Source organism: Haplochromis burtoni, unplaced genomic scaffold, assembly GCF_018398535.1.
Source record: "Haplochromis burtoni strain Fernald_Lab_line unplaced genomic scaffold, NCSU_Asbu1 Contig_107, whole genome shotgun sequence".
Taxonomy (NCBI): domain Eukaryota; kingdom Metazoa; phylum Chordata; class Actinopteri; order Cichliformes; family Cichlidae; genus Haplochromis; species Haplochromis burtoni.
This window is the reverse complement of record NW_024582468.1, coordinates 1,753,130-1,764,487: the sequence shown is the minus strand read 5'-3', so window position 1 is coordinate 1,764,487 and position 11,358 is coordinate 1,753,130. Positions and strand designations below refer to the sequence as shown.

The following is an 11,358-nucleotide window of genomic DNA, read 5'->3' as shown; positions in this document are numbered from 1 at the left end:
TATACCTCCAAATAAAATAATCAGCATTGAAGAGCGATTTCCTTAACGAGATGGAGCGGGGTAGATGTCACGGAGTAGCAGCGCCTCATTAGGGCGGTAATGAGACTTTGGGGTGATCCCGATAATTATCGAAATCTGTAAAATAAGGATCAAGTCAAATGTAACCTTAATTTGTCTGGCAATTGAGTTCATTTATTAGTATGACTATTTAGGAAGGACTCCCTCAGCCTTAATGTAAGGTGTCATTATTTTAGGCCATCTGGGTAATAGATGTAACTGCAGAGGCGACATTACAGGCCTGTTTTGTCATTCATGGCTCACACTAACATTTGTCATATGACTGACAGGGTTACCAAAAGAGCTCTTGCCTTTATTGTAGGTATCAAGACACAGTCCATTTCACTGCTGCTAACAGGAATAACAGCACTGTTAATGCCATTAATCTCATTAATCTATGAGATCAACATTAAACTTTCATGTGTTTCTCCCAGTTTCAATGTGTAAACAGTGCATAAAAGGGTCAAACAACACTTAAAGAAAACACTACACTAATCTACTATAATAAACTGAAGGTTTTATATTATTATTGTGGAATTATTTTATTTTTTTCACACAGGAGAAACGTGATCAAAATGTGGTGGCACGTTAGCAGTAAAGAAAAGAATTACATCAAGAAAAGAGACTTTGAATGGATTCAGTTGGCCTCCACGGTTCCAAACAAGGCCTGACGAAAGGAATGGACATTTAAGCAAGTGAATCTCACAGTGAGAACAGAAATGCATCAGAAATCATCCTTCAAGCTTCACTGAGTCCAATATGCTTCTAGCCTCTTTGTACTCCTCTGATTCAGCCAATTCCTCTTCTGTTTCCTGAAAACACACAAACACACATATAGGTTTTGTTTTAGTGCCATCTACTATACTTCCAAAGAAGGAGTTACAACTGTCTTCACTAGACAAACAGGTTTGTTGTCTTCATATAAAAGCATTCTTGAGGAAATATTTCAAACTGTATCATAATGGTAGGAACCAAATTCATCCAGGAAGGGTTGATATGAGGTAAAACCTGACACTGAAGTGTGTTTGCATTCCTCTGGTAGTCACCACAGTGACAGCACTTCCTAATGACCTGTGATGAGCATGTGCATATGCGTATGCCTGTCTGAAGGGAAGAAAGAAGGGAGGATGAGTAACAGGGAAGGGGACAGGTTGCTAATTTCAGGTTAGCTCCCCCTGCCCAGCATTCAGCTCCCATGTGAGTGACTCACACCTCCAGCTCTCTGACTGTTGCTCTGCATTAATTTCGATGACCCTGAGACATCCATGCTGATGTTTGCCTCTCACCATATCAGCTTAAGTCCTGGAGGGTTTGGCATGCTCTGTGGCTGTATATATACTGTATATATATCTGTATATAAGTGCAAAGTGTGGTGCTTGAGCTTATTCTAATGATCAGTTCATTAAGTCTACACACATTTAAAGAAAAACATCTGACTCAACACTGGAATATCCAGGATACCACAATATACTTTAAATTATGTGGCCACAAGTGTCCTGGCATGAAACTGTAGCCAATTGTAGACCTTTCCCACTAGTATGTACTTGAGTCAGCTTGGCATGGCTCGACTTGGATTTTAAGGTCTACCATTAGGTGGGAGTACCTGACACCAGTTACTTTTTTTTGTACCCACTTAGCCAGGGCTCCAAGTGATCTGAGACTATCCGAAAACGTGACATCAACAGACAGCATTCCCCCAATTGGCTAGTCAGTGGCGTCACTTATTGAGTCATGAGAGTCTTCATAAAAATCAAAACCACCATTTTTGAAACCCAGCAACAAGGGAAAAGGCTGCACAAAAAACAACATCCTGGTCCCCAAGTGTGACAAAAAGCCATACACTGAGCAGCAGGTGTACAATCGCCTCGATGTCCACTTTTGTTATGGTGTTTGTGTCGCATACAAATGACATCACAGGACTTTTGGCAGCATTGCTATAAGGACCCTACACACATTAGCTGGTAATGATTGTAATGGAAAACGACCGAAACAGCGTAAAGTCAAGGCAAGCTGAGTAGGTACTAGTGGAAAAGGGCTTTTAGTGTCTGCTAAGCCTCACCCACACAGTGCTAGAGACCAATTGGCAACCCCTGGTCACAAGTGTGCATTCAAATTTGCATTCTCCGATTCACTGGTTGCTGGATGCCGGTAGGTGAAATCAGTTGCCACAAGGTGCTGCACTAAAAAACTCCTTATGATTGCTTCTGTCACTAGCAGTCTGTTGCTGTCCTGCGTAATTTGAATGGAATATGCAGATGTGTCTGCAAATACTTGCTAACTAACTACTAAACTGTAGTAAAAACTTGAAAAAGGAATAATGCATACTAAAAAATGACCATTCACCTTCAAAATAAAGTCTCTGGCCCTGTGTGACTGGGGCTTAGCAACCAATTTCAGAGCGACTGCGAGCAACCTTCAGTAAACACTCACAACCAGTAAAGGAAAACTTTTTTTTTTCCTAGCAAACTGTGGTTAACTGGTCTCTAAGCATTCCTGCCTGTTGTGACATGGCAGTAAATTTAACAGGAACATTATTACTACTACTACTACTACTACATCCTTGCTTATTTATGGTACAGCATTAAGGGAACTATGTAGCTTGTTATCACACCAGTAACCATAACCTGATGTTGTCTTTTCCATTATCGTTTTTTTTTTTTCTGTTACATGCTGGTCTCATTGGGAAAGACAACTTTTTAAAGATCTGGCATTAAACTGAAATCCAAACACATTAAAATGGGGATCTTAGGCCTTTTCATTCTTTATTATTAATTATTTTGATTATTAATATTTTAATTATTAACTATTTTAGTGAAATGAAGCCTGACAGGAAGGATGAAGCATGATCCAGGTGTTGATCATGTCTACCAGATGTGAAAAAGGATAGGTATTCGCTAGTACTAATACCATACTATGTTTAGAAAGCAAGAGTATGAGAGTTGTGTGTCTTTCATACAATTATAATTACAAATCTGCATTTTTAATGAAGCTTTACTAAGAAACACATAATTAGTTATTAGATATTGTGATACCTACAAAAGAGAAAAAAAGATTAAAAATAAAACTTGAATGCTGGGGTTAACCATTTTTCTTGATGCTGGAATTTTAAAGTATAATAAGCTGAACATTTTTTCTTCTACCCACAAACGCATGGCATGAAATTCTTTTTCAGGGAGGCCATGAGATATTAGAAGTCCAACTGAATTAATTATCACAATAGCTTGTGTCCTGTTGTTTTATGAAAATTTAGTTCACTTCATGGTGGTACTTACTAGCAGCTGTAGCAGATCTGCGTGTGCTATGGCCAGCCGGCGGTGACAGTCTGGGATCATCATTCTGGACTCCTGCAACACCTCCATCTGAAAGCACACAGAGACCGCATCAGTGCCATCACCACCTTTATTAATCCGAAATCCCCTGCCACTGCTCCTATTACCAGCTTTTATTACAGGTCTTCACAAAAGTCAACACATTACTGAACATGTATTTTCCAAGCTTTGACCGTTAATTCGAACAGCTAGACAAAGTGTATTCACTGGCTGGATTGTGCTGTAGCTTTACTCCTGGCAGTGACATGCAGGGTGTCCCTCATGCACTCTGCTGTGGTTAACATCTCTCAACAAGCCGGCAGTATGAAAAATGTTATTGAGTTATTGATCGGGCCGGGAGTTGGGCAGCGGGGGACCACCTCGATCTGGCTCCACACCTGGATGAATGAGCCGAGAGCATTGTGATCAGGCGTAAAGAGGTATTACTACGCCTGCAGTGTAACTGTGTTGCAGCCTGGGGTACTTTCACAGCCGCGGCTAATGTGGAATTCCCCCAGCTGGCACCCTAAAGAGCGGAGAAGAGCTGGCTAACACTGTCAGACACAGTCACTCATGACAGATGCTTCCTCAGCTAGGCCTGTGTCGAGCTGGAAAAAGTCAAAACATGGACTCAGTTGCACATGTGTACATTACACGGCTATGCACACTAACAGTCTGCCTGCCTGATGGCGTACAAGTTCATCCAAGTGCCTAAACTGACATACCGAAAAATAGTGGACAAATTGTCAAGTTGGCTGCCATCTAGATGTGACAAGGTAAGTTAGAGTAGGCAAAAGAGTACTGAAACAGAGAAAAGTCACGGTGCCCTCCCGGTTTGGTGGAATGATCCCATCAGCACAGGATAAAGATGACACTTACAGCGTATTGATTCCATTAAAATAAAAACCTGTAATCCATCCTGCCTCAGACCTCTCATCTCCAACCATAATCCATCTGGCCTCCCAATCTCCCCATTTAACACCAACCAAGCCTGCTGCTCAGCCTGAGCTGCCACTCTATGAATGAACAAACAAAACAACACACACACTGAATTTTAATGGAAGCCGTAAACATAATCAGATGTGATATCTGTGGTTCAGTTCCTCCCCGTCTGAATCAAGTTTGGATCTGCATCAGCGAACACTGGCCCAAATAAAGGGCAGTTATATGAAAAACCACGTCCTTCCAACAATCTTGTGTAAGCTGACCATAAAATACCGTAATAGGCAAAACTCATATTTGTCTATATATGAGCAGCAGGCTCTCTTGACAGGATCTTGAAATATTTGTATTATTTACCTTTTTTCACACTATTTCTTTATCGTTGTGATACTGGAATGAAGCAAAGACATCAAGAGAAGCTGTGAATTTAGTTTCCCCCAGGTATTAAACACACATTAAAGGCAAATTCAGAAATTCCTTTAACATTTAAAGCTGATAAACCCCCTCGCTAGCCTACAAAATAAGGGCTATAAAGATCCCATAACGCAACGCTCCGATTTTAAATTATTTTGCCATTTCCTTTTATTTTCTGTACACGGCGGGTAATGATTTGTTTATATATTTTGAGGCATAATTGAAATGTCTCTGTGCTTGCAACACCACATGGAATCATAAAGTTCCATCTGCTTATTTATTTAAAAAAAACAGCAAACCTGATCACCCTGATCACTTCCACATCCGCAAGACACACCAGATTTCCTCGACTAGATTAAAACAGTGATGTAGTGTCATTAACTTTAACTTCAATATTATTTTGTGAAGAAGCAAATGGTAAAAAGCCAAATTTGGCAATTAGAGCTGGTGGTGGACAACAACTGGGTTCACGGCACAGTGCTATGTGACAAAGTTGAGCTTATGTGCCAAATTTAAAAGAAAATTTTTCTTCTGGCTTTGACATTATAAGCTCTGGACACCATATCTAGAGACTGTTTTCATCAGCAGAGGATTGGTCCAGTCTAACAAAGAAGCAGACCTTGGACCTTGCTCTGGTGAAAGGGTAAATGTGCACATGGAAGAGAACCAGACTTCCAGCTTCCATATCAAAAATGCTAAAAGTGATGCAGTGCTTCACAAGGACAAAACCTTTAAAACTAAACTGGTTTCTATGTTCCTTGACTATGTAGCTTGCAAAGATGACACATTAATATATTTATGTATATATCATTCTGATGTTTGGTGTTTATAAACCATCAAGTGTTTGCCATCTGATTATATACAGTGGTATAATGAAAATGTTTAGAATTACAAGATACAATATCCATTAGGGCTGTGCGATATGACCAAAATCTCATATCCCGATATAAGAATTCTATCATCCCGATAACGATATAAATCACAAAAATTTAACATTTTCTGTAAATTCTGTGACTCTCGGGCAGCTCGTCTTGCATGAAGTGTTTCCAGCTGGGCGTCATGTAGCTGGAGTCGAGTGTTTAAACCGATGCATGAAACTATACATTTTTAGACATAAGTAAAGGCCGCCGTTTTCTTTGTGAGTATTTATTACACGGCGTGCTGCGAGGAAAAGCCTGTTCTAACGTTTGAGTCTAAGGCTTCTCTTTTTTACTTCTCATCCATAAATAATCTGCTCTTTCACGTGATTCAGTTTATTTTTGAAAAGTCTCAACAGGATCTTGAGCTTTATTGTGAAAGGTTTATGTGGAACATAAACAAGCAGACACACGATGGTGTTACCGTTGTTGTTGCTAACGACAACGCATAAAAACAGGCGCTTGTCCGTCTGTAGTGTGGTTATATTAAATATAAGAGAAAGAGAGAATTTTAAGAAACTACAGTGACCATCAAAACGATGAAAAAATATTGCCGTAAACAGTTTATTTTGAGACACCACGAAACAAACGATAGCGTAAAATGAAACAATAGACGTTTTTATATCGTCATCAGATATATATCGTTATATCGAACAGCCCTAATATCCATACATGTCTGTGTCATACATAAGTACAGCAGAAAAAAACTCAAAAACTGCCCACACGACTGTCCATTTTGCTAGCTAACGTTAATATTATTATATTATTTGAATTGAATATTTTAAAAGACATAAGAAACATGTTGGAGTGAGAAAATTCCACAACCTGTGTACAGACAAATGATGGAGGGATGCAGGCACAGTGAGAATGGAGAGCAGGATATGGGCCAGTGATCTGTTAGGGACACTAAATTACCAGCATGTGTCAGTAATTATCAAACTCTTTTAAAGTAACATGATATAATTACATCTGAATCAAGCAAATTACAAAATCACTAATGATTCTCCTCTCAAAACCTAATTCTTCATTATCACTGTGGACTGACCTCATTACATGAACGAAGGGCTACTTGAATTATCAAGACACAATTCACTCCCTAACTATGCGAGAGCAACAACCCTCCCTCACTTTACTGGCTGAGATCAACAGAAGGAACAGGTGGTGATAAATGGATAATTCAAAGGCTTTCAAATTAAGACACATAATTGCTGTACAGCATCAAAGAAGCAAAATGTACCTGTTTCTTGATGACATAATCATCTGCCGCCTCTGTTTTCAGGCGCTCGATCTTCTCTTCCTGCTGCTTCGCTTCAGTTATGTACGCAATCTCCTCCTTGGCCAGCCTGCACAGAAACAAGAAGACGGAAAAGACACGGTTAAAGGCAGCCATACAGTGTTGTTCCATCAAACATAAAACGTAAACGCACAGCCTCTCAGACGGATAATATAGGCTGAACCAAGAAAAGCAGACTGTGATGGTCACTTTTTACAGACAGGGCCATCTATCCTCATTCTCCCCAGCACTCTTGTGACTGAGGAGGACACAGTGAGATCATCTCCCACAGGATGGCAAGAAACACACCTCAATAACACGCAGCAAACACATCACTTCTCCTCACTGCTCTGAAGTGGAGATCAGCCTTAAATAATGCTTTGAAATTCAACTTATCATTTACACAGCGCTCTAACAGTGGCTAAAATAGGATGCATTTACATGAAAGACATTTTATTTCTGGAAAGGAGCAACACTTTACACTAAATTTAAACCGGATAACAGTTTTTTTCTTTAATAACTGGCAGTAGCAGATCTAAGCCTGAAAATAATGTGGATGAGAACTATGGTGTTTATATGAGTATATGAGGTTTTATTATTTTTATTCACTTGTTAAAACGGAGTTTATTAAACTCTTTAAAATTGAGATTAAACAGCACAACACTGTCATTCATCTGCAGTCAGATTTGTTTTGTTTTTGGTTTCTTTACAACCATCAGAGAAACATCGGGCTTTTTAGCCTGTACACCAGTGTTAGTGAGCTGCCAGCAATATATTTTAATGTAATATATTTGATTGTTTTTTGTTAACTTTTATAGAAAAAAAACTTTAGGGGGCAGTTGATGTCCACGGTCTGGCCTGCTCTAAAATGGAAGAATATATCAATTGTATAACATGCATTTCATTTTGTATCCTCTTATTGTTTTTGCAGCACTTAAACCTTGAACTTATGCATCTTGCAGTCAACAGTATTCACTAATTATATTATTTAACTTCATATATTACAATATATGAATGCGTCACTAGTGAGTGAGATCTGATTCTTATTTAACGACAAGTACACAGAATGCAACATCATAAACTTACATACAGGATAACACTGATACAAATGTTAAACTAAACTGAATTTAGATTTAAAAAATAATAATACTAAATGATTCAATTAAATTTTCTGCCATAATGGCCAAAGAAGGGATTCAAAAGCCCAAGTTCACATTTGTCTTGTGCACTGAAAATAAAGAAATTAATATATATACACACTTCTCAGTCAAAGAGCAAAAATCGCAAATCGTCATTTTTGAGAAGGCTGACCAACAAACACAGAATTTTTTTTGTAATCATCAAATATTTTGTTCATCTCTAATCTATATACGCACATAAATGTAGCTGTCTGGAAACTTCCAGCATTCTGCATGGAATAAATGGAAAAGCTGTTCAATGCCGGGAGGGTTTATTTTCAATGTGAAGAAAAAGCAATACAGCTTACATGAGAGCAACAAGTCAGTCAACTTCCTTTGCATATCTAATAGCAATAAATGATTTCGCCTAATCTACCTAGTGATGATATATGAACGCATGAAACTGCATTACTTCATTACATTTGGCTGGTTCTTTTTAAAATGATTTAACTCTCTCCTTTACATACATAGGGAAAATGGGTAATAGAAACGGAAAGCTAACTAAAGAATTTTAAAAATTCTAAAATTGAGTAATCCCAGTGGATTTCCAATCTTCTAACAAAGGCTTTGGAAAATCGAGCCTGTGGCAGACGAATTTGGACAATTACAGATCTTTTTGTGTTTTGATTTTTACTGCAGAGAGGAAAGCCTCTGAAAACACATTTAGATTTCATTCTTTATTTAAAAAATATTAATAGTAGGTCTCTGCCCTGAATTCATCTAAAGATCATATTACATCATACATATTACTTTTATCAATACACTTTTGAAATGTGCAAAGTAGGACATTATATCATGTCACTCATGTCTTTTGTGTTAGCATGTCACAGAAAAACACACAGAAATCAGCGTAACCTGCATACTGCCATCCAGCTCACATCCTATCAACATGATTATCTGGCTCCTTTATCCACCTTTATTGTCTTCGACACACACACACACACACACACACACACACACAAACACACACACCACACACACACACACACACACACACACACACACACAACACACACACACACACACACACACACACACACACACTCCCAGAAGCTACTAGTTCTTTTTTAGACATTAATTGATCATCAATTCAATCCCTAATTTAGACCAAGTCAGGTGGTAAATGGGCCTCTTTTTCTTGATTATTAGTGAAAATAGGCTTGAGTACATTGATAAATTCTGATTATTTATCAATTACGGCCCAAATGGAACTAAATCTCTTAAATAGATTCCGACCCTGATTGGCATAATGGAGTTTGAAAATATAGCTATTGATAATGATTTCCAACTAACAGTCTTTTTCCGGCTGCGCCTGCTGGAGGGACTGACAACACAAATTTCATTTTTCATAAAATCAGCTGTGTGTGTGTAAGTGAGTAATCCTTCATTAGTCAGTCACATTACTGGAGACCCTTCCCTACGCGTTGCACTGCTCTTTGCCTAGCCAAGGAAGCCAATAGCACTCTGTCATATTTTACATCAATTACCACTCATTCTAATACGGTTCCATCAGGAAGCTTTTAAACAGGCACCGTATGCAATAGCAGATCCTGTCTTTCACTCTCATGCTTGATGTAGAATGAGTTATGTCACCTGTTAAGAGTCAAAGAAGGTGGCAAAGAGAGGAGAAACGATGGAGGTAGGAAGGCTGAAATAATTTGAATAAAACTGAAGGACAGTCTAATAACAAAATGTCCATTCCTCCCCTTTCCAGTCCTGATGTTAATTTCTTATTTCTCCCAGACTTGGAGCGCTGTGCGAATAAGGGGTGGGGTCGTGGCTGGTTTTAAATAGACCTGCCACCTCAGGCTTAATGGAAAAGGCAGCTCTCTGGAAAATAGAAAAAAAAAAAGGAATTAGAAGCCAGCCGACACACACATTCGGTCGCCTGCTCTAGCACTGTATTTTTGAGCTGCGATGTAGTCTGCGCTGGGACCGGAATGACAAAGGCAAATTACTGTTGTCATTTTATTAAGGGCATCCGCCTCGCTAGGGCAGAAAGGCACTGACTGGAATGTGCAGAAGCCACTGGAAATAGGCCTGGCTAAAAGAGCAGGCAGGTTTCCTCTAAAGTCGTACATATAAATGTGTGTGTGTGTGTGTGTGTGTGTGTGTGTGTGTGTGTGTGTGTGTGTGTGTGTGTGTGTGTGTGTGTGTGTGTGGTGGTGGTGGTGCAATAGAGACAGAAAACAGAGAGAGAGAAGGAGGGTAGAGGAAGTGAAAAAGCTGGGAACAGAGGCAAAAAGGAGACTATAAGAGAAGGACACAACACAGAGCAATGACACTCTACACTTAAACAGTTTGATAAAAGGTTCATGTCAATGTACAGCTGTTGGCCTTGAGGGAGTAAGATTTTAAATCTTATCTTTTGTTCAAATAATATACTCAACTTAAAAACCTCAGAAGAGAAAGCAGGGATGATACTGGCTAATAAAATACTGCACCCTTGCATTGTTGTTTTTCCTATACTGACCACTCCTGGACACTCTGTGACATTATCCTCTCTGGGATGTCCAGCCTCCATCATTACCACCGGGGAGCCTGTTGGTAATCTGACCCTCATCAAAGTGCAATCGATAGCGTATTACACAAACCGCACTGACAGGAGGGAATTAGAGGTCTGCCTGATTGACGATAGGTACACTCAAACCATCTCACAGACAACTGAGCCCATTATCTCAAGAATCCTCATAATGTCTACAACATTTTCTATTCCAGCATGGTAAATTTGGCCGTTGTACAAATGTGGAGCCAAGCTCGAAGTAGATGCCAACTCTTTTAGTAGGACAGCTTAGACTAGTTAATGAGTTTGCAGGTCCTACATCAAAAGGCCCATATCAATAGAAGTGAAGCGAACACTAAACCATTATAGATGAGCAGTGTTTGCCTACAGACAGGATTTACAGTTTGGAAAAGAGAAAGAATCAAGATGGAATATGTTCATTAGAAAATTTGGAAAACTAGGCAAACAATGAAGAAACAAATGGGACGAAACAGCTACTGTACACCCAGTTGTACCGTTAAAGTTAAAAAGCAATACAAGATGTCTGAACTTGCCAGGAGTTTGTGCAACTAGCCAACTTGATGTTAAACATTGATGCCGTTGTTAACTGCCGCCAGAAATACAAGTCGGTTAAACCTATTATAGTTATTTTAATAATGTAAAACTGCAATTACTGGTTCATGAAGCTCCTAAAATACACAAAATGTTCGTTTTGCCATTATTTAACTTTGTCCATTTACGATATTCTGTGCTTTTAAATTTTTTT

At 39.0% G+C, this 11,358-nt stretch overlaps 1 protein-coding gene across 1 annotated transcript in view; it reads right to left on the bottom strand.

Annotated features, from left to right (window-relative positions):
* Positions 1–583: 583 nt before the first annotated feature.
* Positions 584–11,358, bottom strand: part of tbca (tubulin cofactor a) — a 16,016-nt gene continuing 5,241 nt past the window's right edge. The window contains exons 2-4 of the mRNA XM_005929836.3: positions 6,876–6,981; positions 3,330–3,416; positions 584–869 (exon numbers count right to left, since the gene is read on the bottom strand). Coding sequence (XP_005929898.1) covers positions 789–869; positions 3,330–3,416; positions 6,876–6,981 — 274 coding nt within the window. The 3' untranslated portion in view covers positions 584–788. The remainder of the gene's footprint in view (positions 870–3,329; positions 3,417–6,875; positions 6,982–11,358) is intronic.